This window comes from Pipra filicauda, unplaced genomic scaffold (assembly GCF_003945595.2).
Source record: "Pipra filicauda isolate LSUMZ 115617 unplaced genomic scaffold, ASM394559v2 scaffold3_size10097308_pilon, whole genome shotgun sequence".
In the NCBI taxonomy this organism is placed as follows: domain Eukaryota; kingdom Metazoa; phylum Chordata; class Aves; order Passeriformes; family Pipridae; genus Pipra; species Pipra filicauda.
In genome coordinates this window covers 4,957,988-4,977,867 of record NW_024104532.1, presented here as the reverse complement: position 1 = coordinate 4,977,867, position 19,880 = coordinate 4,957,988, and the positions used below count along the sequence as shown (strand labels likewise).

At 43.6% G+C, this 19,880-nt stretch overlaps 1 protein-coding gene across 4 annotated transcripts in view; it reads left to right on the top strand.

Moving 5' to 3' along the window:
* Positions 1-8,406: 8,406 nt before the first annotated feature.
* The window catches only part of PWWP2A (PWWP domain containing 2A), a 32,331-nt gene continuing 20,857 nt past the window's right edge, over positions 8,407-19,880 (top strand). For 2 of the 4 annotated variants that reach the window (XM_027718493.2, XM_027718492.2), the window contains exon 1: positions 8,407-9,095. In XM_027718493.2, the coding sequence (XP_027574294.1) occupies positions 8,440-9,095 (656 nt within the window). In that variant the 5' untranslated portion in view covers positions 8,407-8,439. The remainder of the gene's footprint in view (positions 9,096-19,880) is intronic. The other 2 variants (XM_027718495.2, XM_027718496.2) reach the window with 2 other exon arrangements.

Here is a 19,880-nt window from a genome sequence, read left to right as displayed (position 1 = left end):
TGCCCTCAGCTGCTCCTCCTACAACTTCCCCTCCAGACCCTTCACCATCCCCATGTCACTCCTTTGGACACTCTCTAAGAGCTTTAGATCTTTCTTATATTGTGGCACCCAAAACTGATATAACTGTTGATACTAACCAGATAGAAAAAGTCAGGACCCTGGTATGTGACAAATCTGCGAGCATTCCTGCTAACCTCAGTAATATAAAAACTGGGCTTTTGCAGCTTCAGAAGTCACTTGACAAATGGAAGAATTGCAAAAATCTGAACCACCCCATTCCAGCTTTCTGACAGAGGCACATTCACAAAGTCCTGGGTTCAGCCAGACTCCACGGGCCGTGCAGTTGTGACGTGGGTAAAAACATTCTGTGAGACAGCACTGCCTTCCTGCTCAGGGCTTTGAACAGTCCACCCCTGTAACACAACAGTTCAAATTGCATTGAAATGCTCTAAACCCCTGCTCCATGTCTCAAAATCGCCTGTTAAAGCTCTTCATGGCTTCCTGGTAACAAAGCAACGCTCTGAATATAAACAAGCATCCAGTGCTCCACATTGTGCTGTGGCAAAACTTGCATGGACTTCAACTGGCAGGTGGGTCACAGCCAATGATCGTGACAAACAAAAAATGCAGGAGCAAAAAGGCAAGATCCAGCCACTCTGATCCCAGGGAATGCAGTTAAAAGGCACAATGTTTTTCAAATTATCAAGATTAGTTTTAATTACATTAGTCTCCTGCCTTTAGAGTCGCTAATAGACAGATATGCAGAAGTCACAGGCTGAGTGACACCGTGACAGAGCTGTTATTGTACCTTGGCACTTGTCACTTTATGGACTTGTCTGTGACAGGACCAAGGAAAAGGATTTCTTAGCATTCTGACTGCATCGCTCCAACTCTACACTCCCCAAAACTTTCGGACAAGCAACATTTACCAACTTTTTTCTCAGATCCCCACGTGTCCTCATCAAATGTCTCATGTCAATCATCTCTAATATGGTTTAGTGAACCAGCTGCTGCTGATCAACCCTTGCAAAACAAACAGAGGAGTTTATTGATTACAGTATCAGGGCCACAGCCTGTTTTGTTCTGGAGATGGTGGAATGTTTTTTACATGGCTGTAAGTCTTGAGTTAAAGAGTCTCTGAATGAAGGCCACACAATTTCCCAGCCACTGCCAATCAAGCACATACTTGAAAGGTACGAGAGCAAGTTTTTAACATGATGGATTATTTCTCTTAATGTGCAAACCCATTCCAAACAGTGTTTCCCCAGAGCCAGAAGTTACAAGATTATATGGTAAGAGTAATTAAGAAGTGATCTAACTCTGTCAAATGAATTGTATTGCAAAGGACCATGCTGGGTATTGCTGATGAGCTCTGACAGGAATATAAACCTGATGACTACATAAGTTGATCCTACCTGGAATTAGATTAGGTAAGGGTAAGAAAACATGCCTGACAGATATGCATAGAACACAGGGATACACTTTTCCTTGTTTTGAAATACACTTGGGACAGCAGGTTCCACAACTGAAAGTCCACAAGAAATCACAACATGAGACACCGAGAAGAACAAAAATCTATAAGAGGTGTGGTGGAAGGACCTTAAAGAGCTAAAAATTTGTACTGTCCTTTAAAGTAGGGACATAAGGAGACAACCACTCTTCCCTCTCCCACCCCCCTCTGCCCCGCCAAAAAAAAAAGGCTGATTGAGGGCAACCTCTGCAGTTTATTTCCTTATATATTCCTCCTCGACACCTGCGATCTTTTAAAATGAATAATAACTTTCCATTTTTATTACACATGAGGGTTCATTCGTTATTTTTATCAAGAATGGAAAAATACACAAAGCAGACAGGGACAGACGCAGTCCAAGATTTACTTTCAAAATCAGAAGAGCTGAAAATACTTGTCTGTGATGACAGCAGCTCTTGAGTTGGTAAACTGAGCACGTCAGATGTGGCCTGAGGAAGTAAGAGGGTGGATAAAAGGGAACCCTGTGGAAAGACAGAAAGAAAAATGAAACAGATAGACAAAGCAGGAATGGGAACCAATCATCCAGCAAAATGTTACCAAAAAAATGTCAGAGAAAGAAAAAAAGTCTGGCATTGAAAATTGCTAACTGCAAGTTTTTATTCTAATTTTGTCAGAGAACAGAGCATCTGATAAAGAGATGAAATGTGCTCATCAGGCACAGAGACATTAACATACACAAATGGGCCATGACCTCTCCAACTGTTGTTAGTGCCTTTGTGTGTGTGTGTTTGCAGCCATCAGGAGGGACAAATTAATCCTCAGTGTAATTGGATTAAAAAGTCAGAGGAATTACATCAGAAATTATTATTACCCCAAATATCTTTATATTGATGTGATTATATGGTGTGGGAAGTTACCAGCTCAGTGTGGCTTTCCTCCCACTGCTCACAGGAGAGTTGCAGAGCTCAGGGCAAGCTGGGATTTATTTTTGGGTTTGGTTAGGTTTGTTTTGTTTGTTTTTTTACTGAGAATTCAACTGCATGGCAAGGGTAAGCTTTCAATACCTTTGTTTGGCCTTTTCAAGCACGGAGAAAGGCTTGAAAAACTTGAATGCATTGTCATTTATGCCCCACCCCTCCCTTTTGAACATTTCAAAACTATCACAAGAGAGGCAGAAGGAATCACGTTAGTGTGGAATCCCAGGCTCCAAAGTGTCTCTATTTTATGACTTTCAAAACACTGGAGAGAGTGAACTCAAAGGAAGATCCAGTTACAAAACATACCAGCTATGAATGACGTGTGGAAATTCCTGCAAGGATGTGAGACGAGAGTTACTTGGTCTTATTCAGGTAAAGCAGGAAGGCAAGTTGGCTTCAGGAGGCACAGCCTTTGGAAATCTACCCAGAAAATCCCAGTATTTGTTCTATTTTGGTGACCACACTGCAGTGCCTAGCTCTGATTTGCAGCCAATCCATATATAATTGTTGCATGTAAGACAATGTCTAGATGGGAAACACATTTGTCTCCACCAGACACTTTACTGAAATACATCCAACTGGTTAAGTAAAACAATTAGCAAGAAAGATGAATGTATCAGTAACTCTTCATTGAAGGAGATAAATTAATTTGTAATTTATGGAATAACTAGATGCATCTGAAATACTAATGATCTGGTTGCTGTGTCAAGGATGACATTTAGCACTCACACAACACTTCATCCTCAAGTTGTTTTTAAACATTCACTATAATTAAACCACATTAGACTTCTGTGAGTGAAAAGTTATTGTTCATTTTTCACAGCCAGCAAAGCTGAGGCTACAAATAAGTGACAAAGAGAAGGACACAGTGTCACAGACACGCTGGCAGCTGCTTCAGCTCGGGAAGTACAATGGATCCAAATGATTACCAGTCAATTCTGTTTCCTCTATTGTCCCATCTCCTTGGGCTCTGTCAGCACAAAACCTAAATGAGAACAGACTATGTAGGATTCCCACTTCTGTAAGTAACTAAGGTCAGTATTTTACAGTCCCTCTTTTTCCTATTTGACATAAGATTTATCTGCAGGGACCACAGGTAAGGAAAAGCCACAGCTCCACAGTTGTACGTTCTCTTGATGTGAACAGAACTTGTCTGCAGATGTAGAATAACCCCAGAAACACTACAAAGAACAAAAAAGTTCCTTTGACATATTATTTATGGCTAGAGAGACTTCTGTAATTTGCTCAGAGGAGTTCTGTGAGAAATTGTGAATTAATCACCATGCTGCCTTACCTACAGTTGAGTTAGGTCCCCAATTTATTCTAGTTTCAGTGATAATGCCAAACCAAGTAATTCTTGAACAAAATAGCCAGGAATTTGAGATGAGTACTTTCACAGCAGGCAGGCAGGGATCAGGACAGGAACAACATAGCAGTTATAATATGGGCTGGGAATAAATGCAACACACTTCAATGGGATACAAATAGTCCTCGTGGTACTGCAGGAAAAGCTGCAGAGTTATTTATATTGGGGTGGCAGGTAAAAGTTACAGCCAGGGTTGGACCCAATTGTTTTGAGGTGGTGGTGGTGGGTGTTTTACCCAATTGTTTTGTGCTCTATACAAACACACAGAGACCTCCATGCAACTTGAAATCTACCTTTTGAAAGAACTTTAATCAGAAGAAAAACAAAAAAATAAAATAAATGATGACAACAACAAAAAAACCCAAACCACAAAAACTCCAACTTGGACAATGCACTGCCCAAAAAAGTATTTCCATCATGTAATTCCTACACAAGTACATAGAAAATACTGCAGAAAACACTTAGGAACAAGTTTACAGATAAAAGAAAGGCTGGAGCACACGTTTCTTCTCCTTCAGTCATTGGTGATATTAACCAGCACGCACCTAGAAATAATGGGATGAGGAAACAGGTCAGGAAAAAACCAAACAAAGTTGGGAAATAGTCAGAAACCCCAAAAGGCTCTTTTACTCCAAATTCCAGTCCTGCCTTAGGCATATTTTTTATCCTTTCAACTTTTGAATCACTACAGAAGTTACTTATAACGATGCTGCAGTAACCAGGATATTTCTTGACTTGAATCAATTAAGAAATAACTTTCCAAATTAAGTTTTTCAATGAAAGATATTTCATTATTTCAGTAAAAGACAGTTACATTGTATGTGTGGAAAACTAGATATAAGGTGATACTGTTTCAAAATATGAAACAGTAGCTGTATTAGGAATTTTGCATCTTCAAAGTTGTTTTATTTAATGGAAAAATCCATGGAGATACAATTGGATATCACCAGTACCTGAGGCTGCTCAGATTGCAGAAGAAAGCAGAAACCAGTCAGACTATGAGGTAAGACAGGAAGTAGCTTCAGATTCACATTTAAAATTATAGAGTCTGAAACATGTCAGCAATGAGCCAGTGCCAGCACTTCACCCCAAAGGCTCACTTAGAGCACCCCAGCTATGGAAATGCATTTAAATCAACTCTCCATATGGACATCGGGTAAAGCCCCAGTCTTTGACTTCATCTAGTGTTGGCAAGAAATTAAGCACATAATTAACTTTTCAAATTGCAGGGTAGACTTCTGGGTCATGTGAGATTTCACAAATCCTTTAACAGTCATTCATAAGCCCAACAGAGTGAGCTTTATGTCTACAGAAATCAGTTATCAAACATTACAGGAATGACTGATTTTTTTTTCACCCCATATGAATTTTCTGTAATAAGTCACTAACAAAGTTTCAAACCTGCTTAATTATACTTAACAATTCTTTTAAGAGCATTCTATAGAAGCAGCAAGTTTGCTGCATACAATCAAGACCTAGTCTTTGCTTTCAATTTATTTGCCTGTATTCCTCTGCATTGTTTACACACATTGCTTTCCTTGTTTTTAAGTAGGAAAGCCTTGAAAATTTCACAACAGCAGATCGTGCCTTGCAAACGCTGAATAATGGATTTATTAACACTGCATAAAACTGTGAACACTAAACTCGGTGGAGCTTTTTGTGAGAGCCTCAGGCCTTCCCCAGGGTCACAGGAAATTGCTGTCACTGTCACAGCCACAGGAAGCCATTGTCACTGTAATTCAGACTGAGCAGGGGAGCAAAGCACGATGCTTCCTGTGGCACAGTGTTTCTGTGTTTGCAAAGAGCCAGCAAAGACTGCAGCTACTGCACTTACATAAACCACAACCTCTTGAATGTGTGCAGTCCCAAAGTCTCAGCAAGGCTCTTGTTTGAAAACCTCCTCTCTAAAATTCTTACACCCCAACCTAGATATTAGGAGAGGTATCTCCTGTCCTACCTGCCATAAAGTCTCCCTACACATCCACACACACCTTTAGAGCTGTTGTGTGCTCACACTGAGATCAGCTGCAGCAAGAGCAGGCATAAGGAATTTATACATATCCAGCTACCTTGGATACCAGTAACACCACAGATTCCAGGGTGCAGCTCCTTCTGGAGACTAACACAGCTTTACTGCTGCGGCAACTAAATCAGCTCCAAGGAAGCTGAGGGAAGCCGCATTTTGGCTTCACTGTAACCCTGATTATTCTTCATTTATGAATATTGTTCCTTAAAACCTTGCATTTTGTGTTGGCTCTTTGCTGGCAGTGCACGTCCAGGGAATGTGATGTTCAGAGAATGATGGGCATCTGAATCTATGCAGCATCTTAAAACTACACCCATCCCACCTATTGCACTTAATTAACAGACATGCTGTGACTCTTCACAGACCTCCAGATCTCAGTTTCAAGACAGAACAAATCAATATCACTAATACTAAGCACACAGGTCTTTAAACTGTCAAGTTTAAAGATTTCTGTGTCCCAGATCCTCATCACATCCCATCTTGCCCACACAAACCATTCTTTCCCCGTGCAGAGAGATCCACTCAGACCTGCTGCTTACAGGCCTCATGCCTGTAACCACATCACATCCCTTCACTCTCTCCACCCAAAATTACACCTTCCTCAGCTTCCCATCCTGCCAATTTGCTGTAACACATCTTTGTAGAGCTTTACATTTTTCCTGCATTCATTTTGTTTTATTCCCTCCAATTGTCTCAGTTCCTCTCTCTAATTTATAGTTTCTTCTTTCCACTTCTGTCCTTCCTGCCACTTGCTGAACACAGATTTGTTTTAATTTACAGGGAGTGTGTTAGTGCAATCTGTTTCATTAATTTAATTCGTTGTATTTTGGCAGTTTCTAAAGGTTCCAGGATAGAAACAAGACTCCAGCTATGCCAATCACTATGCAGACCAGCCACTGTAAGACAAATCCCATCCTAAGGAGATTACAGGTTAGATTTAAAATAAATAGAAATCAAATGGTGGTCAAAGGAATTTGGGATGGGAAAAAAAATTATATAGTGACGGCTTTTTTGTTAAATTTACAAGTTTCACCCTGCATCCACATGACTACTGTTAGCATGCTTGGATTTAAGGGTTGCCTATGGTATCATATTTCTGTGGGCCATTAGACTGGTACATAAATGTCCTTATTCACCTCTTTTGAAAAGCACATATAGTACCTTCCAATATTCAAATGAGCTGTTTGTGTTGTATTTTAAGACCCCACAGTAGGGTCGAGCACATAATCTCCTCTGTTACTGCAATGGAGCAGCGTGAACAAGCCATACATCCACATTTGTTTCCTACGTGGAGCATGGGGGTTGCTGGGGACTCCAGTAGGTGTAAAAAGACATCAGTTTGCATTTTAATGGCCCGTGTCTGCCGCAAGCAACACCTGCTGAAAAGGTGGAATCCAGTAGGACTTGCAAGAGCAAATCTTCCATTTTATGCCCATCCTTTACATAAATCTGAGCTTAACATAACAAAGAGCCTGCTGGGCTGAGCTGTTGGATCTGAAAGTCCAATCAGCTCAAGGGCTGAGTAGTTTCTTTGTGTTAGTTGGTAATTTCTTGTAGGCTCAGGATTTATTGCCCCTGTTCTCTGGCGGGCTCAGCAGCCCCAGCTGTCTGCAGTTAAACGCCAAAGGTACAGAATATCCACAAGAGATAAAACCTTTGTGGTTTGTAGCAGGGACCGTGACCCTTCCGGCCTCCCCTGCCTCAAAGGTGTCTGGCAACTTTGTTTCTGCGAACTTCTGAGTGCGACTGTTTGCAATCTTTTGAAACAGAATCAGAGAGCAGCTGTGGCTGCTCCACCCCTGGAAGTGTCCAAGGCCAGGTTGGACGGGGCTTGGAGCAACCTGGGACAGTGGAAGGTGTCCCTGCCCATGGCAGGGGGTTGGAACGAAGTGGGCTTTAAGGTCCTTTCCCATCCAACCATTCCAAGACCTTAAGGGAAAACACTAACTCCTTTCCTCCCCTTTTCAAGACTGCATTTTCCACTTTACCCGATGTTCCTAAGTCATGCAGCACCTTAAAGTGCTGATTTATTATCCCTCGAAAGGCAGCAGACTGGATCCCCCTGAGGGGCGAGCTAACCCCTTTAAGCGGCGAACTGGACACCCCGAGGGGCGAGTTCACCCCCCTGAGGAGCGAAGTGACGCCCGTAAAGGGCGCTCGGACGCCCCTGAGGGGCGCGCTCCACCCCTCATGGCCGCCCGCCCTCCCGCCCTCGCCATCTTCCCCCGCGCGCTCCCCAGTTCCCGCCCCGCGACAGACACCTGGCGCCGCCAATCACCGCCCTCCCTCGGGAGCGGCGCCTCCCTCCGCCAATGAGATGTCGCAGCAGCCCCTCAAGCCCCGCCCCCTCACTCCGCGGCGGCCTATAAAGGGCTAAGCCACGCCCCCTCTTCCCCTTCCCGACTCGGCTCTGAATGAAGCCCCCGCTGGCCAACGGGAAGTTCCAGCGGGGTTTGACGGACCGCTGCGCCGTCCAGTAGAAGAGCAGCGTTGCGGCGCGCCCGCCAATCGGACGCCGCCTGCGGACGCGGGGGGCGGGCCCTCCCTCCCCGCGGGCCGTGGCCGTCGCTCCCGCGGCTGGAGGGAGGCGGCGGAGAAAATGGCGGCCATGGCTGCGGAGGCGGCGGCGACTGCGGCGGTGCCGGGCGACGGCGGTGCCGGCGAGGCTGAGCCCGAGATGGAGCCGATCCCGGGCAGCGAGGCCGGCGCGGACCCTCCGCCTGCCGTCAGCGAGGCCGTGGAGTCGGCGGTGCCGGATGGCGAGGAGGCCGACGGCGGCAAGGCCGAGGAGCCGCCGCCGGTGCAGCGCGCCCGGAGCCCCGGCGGGACGCGGGAGCCGGACGCGGGGAGGACGGAGGAGCCGCCGCCGTCGCCCCGCAGCCCCGCAGTGGAATCGCCGCGGTCCGAGCCCCGCGCGGCGCCCAGCCCGGGGTGCTCGGAGCCGCCGCAGCCCTGCCCGCCGCCCGAGCCCGCCCGGGAGCCGCCGCAGCCCTGCCCGCCGGCTGCCGGGGGCTCCGCGGGGCCCGGGGAGGAGCCGTCCCGGCCGGAGGAGGAGGAGCCGGATGCTGCCGCCGCCGTGGAGCCCGATCCGCCGGTGCCCGCGACCCCGGGCGCGGGGGAGGCGGAGGCGCCGGCGCTGCTGCCCGGCTCCGAGGTGCGGGTCACCCTGGACCACATCATCGAGGACGCCCTGGTGGTCTCGTTCCGGCTGGGAGAGAAGCTTTTTTCCGGGGTCCTCATGGACCTCTCGAAAAGGTGAGAGCTCGGGGGGGAGCCGGCGGAGCCCCCCACCCAGCGCCGGGGCCGGGAGCCCGCCCGGAGCCCCCCGGGGCGGGATGGGGCGCGGCCCCGGGACCCTCGGGGGCGCTGCCCGGGCAGGGGCGGAGGGGCACGGCGGCTGCAGCCCCCCCTGCACTGCACTCCCTTCCCCTCCCATCCCATTCCCTCCTTGGCCCCGGTCCGCCTGGGACCGAGTGGCTGCTATTCCCCGGGGAGCGGAGCATCAGCTCCCGAGCATCCTCCTCCTCCTCCTCGACCCTTCCAGCCGAGGGTGGGAAGGGCCCGGGGAATGGGAATGGGACGATGGGAGAGGCGCGAGCACATGGGCACAGCCTTTGGGCTTGGCTGGGTTTCCACGGCGCCTGCAGCATCATCCCTGTGTGCCTGGGAAAAGGACCCGAGGTACAGATGTACGAAACATACCCAGAGATCTCTTTTCCCTGTTCGTTCTGGCTTACATTGCCTCGGTAACCTTATTTTTCAGTACTTACTTTTTTCAGAATAATGGTTTTCAAGCCAGGCTGTTGCAGTTATCAGTGCAGTTATTAATTAGTACTAATTGCTCCTTGTATGCAAGGAATGAGTTGACGTTTATTGGTTCTTAAATATCCTTTTGGATGGGGGAGATTGTTATGTATCACCAAATAACTTATCAGACAGCCTTATCAGACTGTGAGCTTTAGGGTTTGCTTCTTTTCATTGCCTTCCTATAGCAAGGGATTCTTGGGAGACTAGAAATCGTTGTATCTTATAAACAATTTAACTACTGTTTACAGGTGAAAATACCTTTTCATCTTAGTGTTTGTTTTGTAGACTTATAAGGACTATACAAATACATGACAGAAGAGTGAAATTTGACCAAGGTTATTATTTAAAATAATCGGTATGCAAAACATGCAGTGCTTTTCTCCCCCAAATTTAAGCTGCATGTGTGGGCATATGTATTTTTACACTCCTTTTACATGTTTAATAACTTCCTATAATATCAAAATTGTCATTACTTCCTAGAAGGAAAGTGTTTGAGACCAGCAGTTTTGGCCTGGGCCTTGCTGTATGGTTGGGTCTTGTCACACAAGGCCTTTTCTGTAACCCGGGTTTTGGATAATACCATGGAATTAAGTTTTAAATTTGTCAGTTGTTGAGGTATAAAATGCTAAGCTACCAATTTGTCTTTTGAAGCCAAGTACTAAAATCTGGTCTGCTAACTGCACTCACTTGGAGCGTGAAATAGCGTGTCAAGGCGGGGCAGAAGGTGATGAAAATTAAGTCGTAATCCTGGGTAACATTGATTCTTTTTTAGGTTTGAAGTTGTAGCAGCAAAATGACATTGTTGCCTTGGTCAGGAGGGTGAGGCACTTGGTTCTGTGCTTCCAGGGGTGAAGGGAAATACCAGCTTCTCCCTTACTCCTGAGAGGGATTGGACCTTCCTAAACACACGTTGACCACAAACATCCTCTTGTTTTTCTGAGGTTCTTGTGCACTGAGGGTCCTTCTGTCATGCAGTAGATCTGCAACTCTTTGCAGCAAAAGTCAGTTTGCAGGGTGGCTGCTGCTCTTGTGCCTCGGTGAAAGCATCTCCATTCTCCTTGGTGCCAAACACAGCCCCGGGACAAACCTTTGCAGTGGGAACTGTGTAAAAGCCATGAGGAAAGGCTTGGGCTATTCTTCCCAGATTCTCTTTGCAGTGGAACCACTTATTCCTTCCTCTCCATTCATATGATCTTCCCATGTAACAGAGGTGCATGTTACATGGGAATTCAGGAGGTGAAACATAAACTCTAAAGGCCAAGCTCTGCAGAGGGACTGGACAAGAAGAACTGAGTTTTGAGACGTAAGGTCTGTAGTGTTAGGCTGGTGACAAGTAAATATTGGTAGATAACAGGAGTCTCTGTTCAGATGCCTCAGAGCAGGAAATGCAGTGGAAAACGAGCTCTGTTTCTACTGGACTGTTTCTATGGTCCAAGAACTTGCTGCCTGTAATAAGTTGAAACATTATGAAAAACAAAGGTGTACATGAATGGCCAAATTTCAGTCTTACCACGTCAGTGGTAACTAAAGGGTATTACTGTTTAGGTCAGCTTTTTGTTATATCTCTTTAGTTTTGTTTTGTGTATCAGCACCTGGACTTGTAGAACATGAACATATTCCAGGAATGTCCTTCTGTATCTGTGGCAGGTCCTGGAAGTCTTGTAACAAGTTTTTCCCCTGGACCAAAAACTAAAAAGAAGGCCAGAGTTAAATGAAAACCACCTAAATTCCAGCATGCATTTACCTGACAGCACTGGGAGTTCCAGCAGGGAAGATGGGTGGTTCCTGAAATCCATCTCATTCAAATGCTTGGGAATAATCTTACAAACTTTCCTAATATCAAAGAGATTGATATTTTAAGATCGACAGCTCTTATTAAGTAAAAGTGAAAATTTGTATTAGAATTTACTCATTCAGTAGCTTGAAAAAGTGGCTGATGTGTTCACTGCACATGCTAATAATGTTTGTATACTCAGAAGAAAATAATTCCTACTCCTTTTTGGATCTTACTTTCTCCTTCCCCTCCAGAGCAGTGAAGGTGCTACTTCCATACAGTACTAAGAAGAGCAAGTTTTAATGACTGTTTTATAAACCTGTTCACTGGACTCTTTTTAGTCTTTTCTGGTCATGTTCTGAATTACTTGAACTTCACAATGAAAGGAAAGCAAAATTATCCCCATATATTTCTGGTTTTAAAGTTTTTTGGCTGTTTGTGGGTTTTGTTGGTTTTTTTCTCCTTAATTCCTTTTCCATTGTTGAGATGATGCATTGACTTTGCATTTCATTCTTGTGGACTTTGATATGAAGTCAGTGATATTTGTATCAAAGGCCTGATTTTCCTCCTACCCCCTATAAATAGGATGTCCATTTAGGAGTTTATAACACAAGCACCTTGGTGTTCAGTGGACTTTATTCCTACATTTATTTGAATTAAGGAGGTATCTTCTCTGCCTGTACTAATGGCAGTCTTGTGAACCTGGTGCACAGGAAGTTTTGAAAATCAGCAGAAAGGAAGAGAAGGTTGAGTAGAGACCTCACAGCCCCTTCCAGTATCTGAAGGGGCTACAAGGAAGCTGGAGAGGGATCCTTCATCAGGAACTGGAGTGACAGGACAAGGGGGAATGGCTTCAAACTGAAAGAGTGGTTTTAGATGGGATACTGGGAGGAAATTCTTGGCTGTGAGGGTGGTGAGGCCCTGGCACAGGTTGCCCAGAGAAGCTGTGGCTGCCCCATCCCTGGAAGTGTTCAAGGCCAGGTTGGATGGGGCTGGGAGCAACCTGGTCTGCTGGAAGGTGTTCAAGTTGGAACAAGATGATCTTTAAGGTCCCTTCCAACCCAAATCATTCCATGTTTTTATGGGATTTAAAAGTCCTTGTAACCTGCCTGTATCTGGCATTTGCCTGACACTGTTTGCTTAGGGGACAGGAGATGTTCATCCCACCTGCTGGCTCGGAATTAGTGCAAATCCTGCTCTGCACCTGGAGGAAGTAGGTGGTATGAAAATACCTGATGAGCGTAGCATTTGTAAATCTTAAAATGTAGGATTTAGTTTTGGTTTTGTTTGTTTTTCTGGAGAGAAGATAATTGTTTCTGCATTTTTTTTTTCCCTTCCTAAAGATTAGGGGAGGAGGGGGATTAAATTTATATTCTGTTGCTTTGGCAACAGTCAGGATTTGGACTTTTTATTGCTTTATCATTTGACTAAAATATTCCTTCTAATTCTAAAGAGGTGATGGACAAGTTTCTTGCCTTTTTCTTTAAGCAAGTTCCCATCTGACTTTTGTGTGCTCATAATAGCTCTTGAGGGAGAAAGAAAGAGCAAAAAGTTGTTTTGTGACCTAAAAGTCTTAGATATCTAAAAGATGTCCAGTGTATTCCTAGTAGGCAGGTGTTTGAAATTATGTTTATTGGGGTTTGGTTGTGGAAGATAAGGAAAGATTTCCTGCAGCAAGGTGTGCATGAACTGTTTGATGAAAATAAACTTTTATAGGCAGCTTCCAATTCTTAAAGTCCTAGAAGCAGTTTTCAGTTACAGCATTCTTTCTTGATGACTCTTGAATCCTGTTTGCAAAGTGTTCCTACAACTCACCACCTGCTCTCTTTTGTAGCTTCTCAGAAGCCTAAAGGAGCTGGGTGAAATTCTGGCATTTAAGGAACATCCATAGCACTTCTTTGACATTTGTTTTCATTATCCCCAGGGCACCAGAAGCATAGGTGTGATGTGAGTGTGTGTGTGGGGGGTTAACAGAGTGATTTACATGTATTTTGCTTGTGACTGACAGAGGTTTTATTGAATGACAAAGGTAGCCTCACTTAGAGGATGGTGTTAGAGTGAATCATAGAATGGTTGGGGTTGGAAGAGATCTTAAAGGGATCTTTAAGCTCATCCAGTTCCAACCCCCTGCCATGGGCAAGGACACCTTCCACTCGACCACGTTGCTTCAAGCCCTGTCCAGCCTGGCCTTGAACACTTTCAGGGATGGGGCAGCCACAGCTTCTCTGGGCAATCTGTGCCAGTTCTCTACCACCCTCCCAGTAAAGAATTTCTTCCCAATATCCCATCTAAACCTCTCTGTCAGTTTGAAGCCATTTCCCCCTGTCCTGTCACTCCAGTTCCTGATGAACAGTCCCTCTCCAGCTTCCCTGTAGCCCCTTCAGACATTGGAAGGGGCTCTGAGGTCTCTACACAACCCTCTCCTCTCCAGCTGAACAGCCCCAACTTTCCCAGCCTGTCTCCATAGGGGAGGAGATCCAGCCCCTCAGCAACTTCATGGCTCCATGAAGTGTTGGATCAGAAGACTTTGTGACATGTCTTTCATCCTATCATTTTCTATGATTTTGTAGCTTTTCAGCTTCTCTATGAAAACAGTGTCTCTATCAACATCCAAAACTTAAAGTGTTATTTGTGGTGTCTTATCAAGTGCTTTTTGAAAGGCTTTCTCATTTTCAAGTTTCCTCTTGGGAAGTGGAAATAGCTGACAAAACTGGCCTAGCTTGTAGTATTTTGCTAATATAGTTATAAAGCACATTAATGCTGCAAACACTTGCCAATCTGATTCTGATTTTGAGCCAGTACAAGGAGTGTGACTTTTCCCTTTCTCAAACCAGGAAGCTCTTACTGGTAAATTGGGTGTCTGGATTGTGTCTCAGACTTCTTTCCTGAAGTATCATCTGTAGTCTACAGCTGTTCTTTGTTGGACTGGGATGTAATACAGTGTTCCTCTCTGTATTTCAGCAGCATGGCTTATCCTGGCTTTCTAAGGGTTCCTTGATTGACTTGGCTCAAAGTGTTGAGAGACAGGTCAGAGATGAAATTTTCAATCTGCTTTCATTTTTATTTTCTTTTGTGGGACTGATGAATCTTGGCACTGAATTGGCTTGAAGTTCATCCATTAGTCACTGGTGTCATTCTCTTCCATGTGTCTTGGATCTGACTGGTATGTGGATGAGGTGTGTATTCAAGGTGTATATTGAAGTATATATTCAAGGTATTTTCTCTCACTAATAATGTTTTGCAATTGTGTAACACTTTAAAATATATCAGCAAATTTCTCAGCAAAGTGTCTACTCTAAAGTGCAGTAGATGTTAAAAGATACTCTCAGTTTAAACAGACCTTCACCTTTATAGAGATGCCAGTAAAATTGCAGTAGTTAGTGGAAAGCCTAAACTCGAAGCATTTTATCTTCTGAAGTTTACTTTTACGTCCTTGATAGAACTCTGGGTTACAAGAAACTGAAGGAAGTTCTGTGAATGCACTCGTAAATCCTTTCTGATTTGTGTTTGTGTTGCCTCCCCACTCTGTGAGGATCACCTCTGTTATCTTCAGCCTTATCAACTCAGAGCTTCTGTCTCCACATTGGATAATTCTTCAGAGCCTGCATCAGCATCCTGACTCCGGGGGCTTCTGGGAGTCACTTCCTTGGAAGCTGAAGTCTTTCAAAGGGCTTCTAACTCCATGGAGAGGTGCACTGTGAGCTAATGCAGCTCTGAGGCTGTTTGCACATTGGTGGCCATTATTAGGTTTCTGCTTGGGCAGGGGTTGCAGCAGAGACCCAGGTTACAGCAATCAGGAGTAATTCAAGTCACCTGCTGCCTTAGCTACTTCTCACCAGCTTTCTTGGGATACTTCTCAAACTCAAGTTCTGTGCATGCCCTGCTCTTGTCTTTCCTTTGTCCTGAAAAGTGCCAGAAACAAGAGCTTGGATTTCAGGCCAGAGCACCTGCTTGAAAAACACCTGTTTTTCCATAGGTGAGCTTCCCACTGGTGTGTTTAGATGTGGATTGTCACACATCACGTAATTTGAACTGTCATATCTTTGACCAAATTTTCCTTGGTGCTGAGGCAACATCTTAATGTTTTGCTGTTTCTGAGAGTCCCTCATCCCTTTGCCGTGTTTTTAGAGCTCTAAGTGAAATATACATTTTCTAATCTATTTAATCCGGTGTTACAGTGCTCAGGAGGTGAGTAAAATGTGGGGTTGATTGTTTGGCTTGTGGGAGTGGTTTTTTTCAGGAAACTGCCACTTAAAGCAATGTGTTCCATTGTTGTGCTTCATCACACCAAGTAGATCCTTCGTTAAAAATTGTTGGATAATCTGTGGTTTGGATACAGATTACTTTGAGGAGTTCTGCAATACTCGGTGTTCAAAGAGCTATGATCTAACTGTATATTACATTGAATATTACAATTTAAACCCTCAGTTTAGATACCTGAAATATATATCCTTAGCTCTACGTTACTTCAGCATATTATTGTACTCCCACCATTCAGGGTCTTAGAACTTTGATCCATGCAATAAAAATGGCCTCGGTTGTTGCTTGTCTTGGCTTTTGCAGAACACTAAGGATGATACTGAGTACAAGAGCAATGCAGAAATAGGCAATAGGAGATTGCTGCAGTTCTGACTTAGTGGTGAAGATGAGTTTTGATCATAGTCATTTACAACAGACTTCATTTAGCACTTGAACACTGGAAGTTACTGTGCTTTGTTGGCCTTAATTCAGTGTGTCCACAGACAAATGGGAAATAGTTCTGAACTGGTTCAGTGGGTTCTCTCCTTTGGCTCTTCTTGGCAGAACAAGGTGCTTTTTCGTTTCTGTTTCTTTTAATAGAGAAGTAAAAGACATTGGAGGCTAAAGATGAGAACTTAAGACTTACACGTAGTAATGTAAAAACACTTTGCCCCAGGGTGTACTGTTTGGATGTTTATGTACATACAGATTTAGATGGAATTTGTTCCTTATGTCATGTTTATTTCTCAAAAAATACTGTTTAACTGTGCTGTTTTGCATACAAATTGAGTAATAATGTGTATTCATTGTAGTAATTTTGTAGGATTTAGATTTGAAAAAAGTAGTTTTACTTTCCTTGAAGTACTTAAGTTTTAATGCCTGTAACACAAAACTGTATGATTTCTAGTTTTGGTACCCGAACTGGCTTTTAGATGCCATGGCTACCTGTTAATTAACTTGCACTTGGTAAGCTGTGGAAATAAAGCCTCATTTTATTGTATTTCTGTCTCTGCACATCCCAATCAGTTGAAAGCTCTTTTCATTGTAAATATCTTAGAACTGCCAGAATGGATCTTGTCTACCCCATTAGTCTCTTACTTAAATATCGGTCCTGGTATTCCTGTTGCTATTTATGTCTTTAATGAATATGTATATTAAAGGGATATCTATAGCAGAAATATGATTAGATCCTACTGATTGCCCTGGTTACCTGAAAAACCTCTTAGAGATAAGTTTCTTTTACACCATCCTCTCTTAAGAGGTGCATTTTCAAAGCAAAAAAGAGCCAGGACCCTTGTACAGGAGAGGAACTGGCAACAGAGAAAACTGGTTCTGATTTTGCACAGGTACAAGGCAGCAGTGCACTGCTTTCCACAACTGCCTTGAATCAGGTTGAAATACCTATTTCTTAGTTTGTTTTTTCTTTTAACACTTCAGTTTTAGATCCCCTGTCAATGAATCCTTCCCTCAAGTGTGATGCTCTGAGGTAGAAGTGAGTTAGTCAGGAGTGGGGCTGTTCAGGGGGCAGCTGGAACCTGAGCACTGAGGGATTTTTTTTTTTTTTTTAAGCAAACAGTAATTAAGTATATGTTTCCAAGAGTAGCTTTTCTGGATGAAAATAGTATTATGGGAACAGATGAGACTTGGGATCAATATATTAAAAAAAATTAGTTTGTTTTAGAATAAAGACAAGGCAATTCTTTACAGTACTTAAACGTGCAACAGGTGACAAACAAAATATGTGGGTCATCTCAGTGATGTAATAACGGAAATGATTTCTCTTCAGAGGTGATCTACAGCCCAGTCATTGACTGATGTGAAGTTATGGCACAACTGAGTTGTGTGGCTTGGATTTTTTTTAACATTTTTTTTTTATACAGTAGCTTTTTAGTCATTTTTCATCTCTGTAGCAGATGAGCCAAATACTTTTGCAGTTTTGTGTCTAACCTGCCTACACGTGTCACTACTGACTATTTCAACCTTGTAGCTGGTGTAGCAAAATTTATTATTGTGGTTGTATGAGAAGCATTTGTCTTCAAGGTCTACGTACTAGACATGTGAAAATAGGACTTGAAATCCTAGTACATGCAATAAATACTTTTGCTTGCTGTTGGAGTAGTTAGGTGCTGTGTCATGCTTTGTCTTGAGTAGGTTTAAGATCATGTCTTCATTCTGCTGTTTCTCTTAAGAAAAACAAATTCTTCTTTTCTTGCCTTGTTCTTTGTCTTCATTCTCCCCTGTATCATTTACTGTTTCATTTGTAAGTTTTTCTGCCATTGTTTTCTCTTCTTAGTTTTCGTGTCATTCTTCCAAGTTGCATAACTGGAGAACTTGATTCTCCTAGAAGGAAACAGAGATAATCTAGAAACTGCATGTTTATAGATGCAGTCTGCTGTTGGATGAGGCAAAGAGAGGGCACCACACACTGAGCTGTTGGAAATAATACTCAGTCTCTTGGCTTTTGCCACATTTGTCTTGTACTGCAGGTGGACTGTCTTGACTAGTCATGTCTGTATGTACTGACACACCCTTTACAGGAATAGGGCTGTGTGCATAACTGGCACTAAACAAGATCCATTAATGGTCTCGAATTCCCCAATTCATTCATTTTTAGGTAGACAAAGGTGGGAGATTAGAGTTCATCTGTTAAAACAGTACCTTTTGTGAGGCAGACTCTGCCTTCAGAGATTCAGTCTGGATTGGTTTTGTGTCTGACTAAAGCAGCTTTGCATCTTAGGTAGAAATTCCACTTTGGCTGTCCTGTTCTTCAGCTTTGGCCTGTGTATTGTGCAGGTGCTTGAAGGAAAGGAGAGTCTACAGTGCAGTATTAATCTTTGACTTCATAGTATCAGTCATATGCTGAGCTTTCCATCAGGCTTTTTTATGCCTCTGGAGTGGTAATCGTGCTGACTTGGCTTGTGAGGCAGTAGAACAAAAACTTGGGAAAAGAGAGATGAAGTACTTAAATGGGATCCTTCTGGAGAACTTGCAGCCCTTGTCATCCACTTCTTCCTAGTCACTGCTAATAATGCTTAATTTCCTAAGTCAGAGTCAGCATAAATGTCCTCTGGGAGAAAGGCTTGTGCACTGGACTCTGGAAATGTCTTGTGAGGGCTTGGAAATGCAGTTCCTGAGGCAGTGACAAGAGTTGTAAGGGATGTTTCTCTGCGTGGGGTTTGCACATTTGATGTCCCACTCCTGTCTAGTTCTACTCTTGAGATGTTTGTCTGGGCACAGCAGAGGTCTTTCCCTACCTTGTTTTCAACTCTTATCATAGATTAACTTTTTCCCAAATCCTGTAATCTTTATCAGGTGATGAAAGATAGGATCTGGATCTGATCTTATTTCCTCTTGGAAGCTGAAGGTCTTGATGCAAGGAACACTGAAAATATTGCTAATCTAATTATTGTCAGCTGATAGTTTCTTTTAAATCCCTACTTGGAACTGAATAACTTGCTCACAATCCTTAGTGGAAGGAAAAGTGTTTGTGGAAAAGCAACTTCTTTACACTTGATGGACTTGTGGGACTTTAGGGAACTTAAAACTTAGTTATGAGTGAGTCCCTGGTGGTTTAATGCCAGACTTAAGGCTGGAAAAATGTCTGTATGAGCTGCTGAATGTTTATAAGTCACTGTAACCCTCACTACTGCAGTGGACTGTGTTTAGTTCTGCTGCTCCTTTCTGGGAGACGTGTGGAATTCAACTCAGAAATGAAGTGTTGAGGTAAAGAGCACTACTCAGCCCACAGGCCAGGACAGAGCTGCTCTATCTATCCCCTGGGCTCCTGCTTCTGTCTCCAGGGTTCAAAGGTGGGAATGTAACATGGAAAAGCATGGGCATGTAAATTGTCACGTGTTGAACCTTCTTTCTCTTGATGACAACTTTGTTTGGGTGTCCTTTGCTTAGGACTCTGCTATTTCTGTTCTCCTTCTGTAATGAAGTGCAAACTGGGTGGATAATTCAACCTTTGGTGAGTTGTTCGTTTCAGTTACAACTTTTTGATATAAAAAGAGGCTTAACAGTTAAGCAGAAGGACAAACAAGTGATGGCTTTGGTTAGGGACAGTGTAAATAACCTTCTAACACATATGATGACTTTTTTCAAAACCAGTTTTGAGGGAGGCAACTTGGACAGAAAAGATTTTAAATAAACTTCAACTCAATCAGTTGCAGTTGAGCAGCCACAGTGCAACACGAAGTAGTGTGAACCTGAGGACAGAT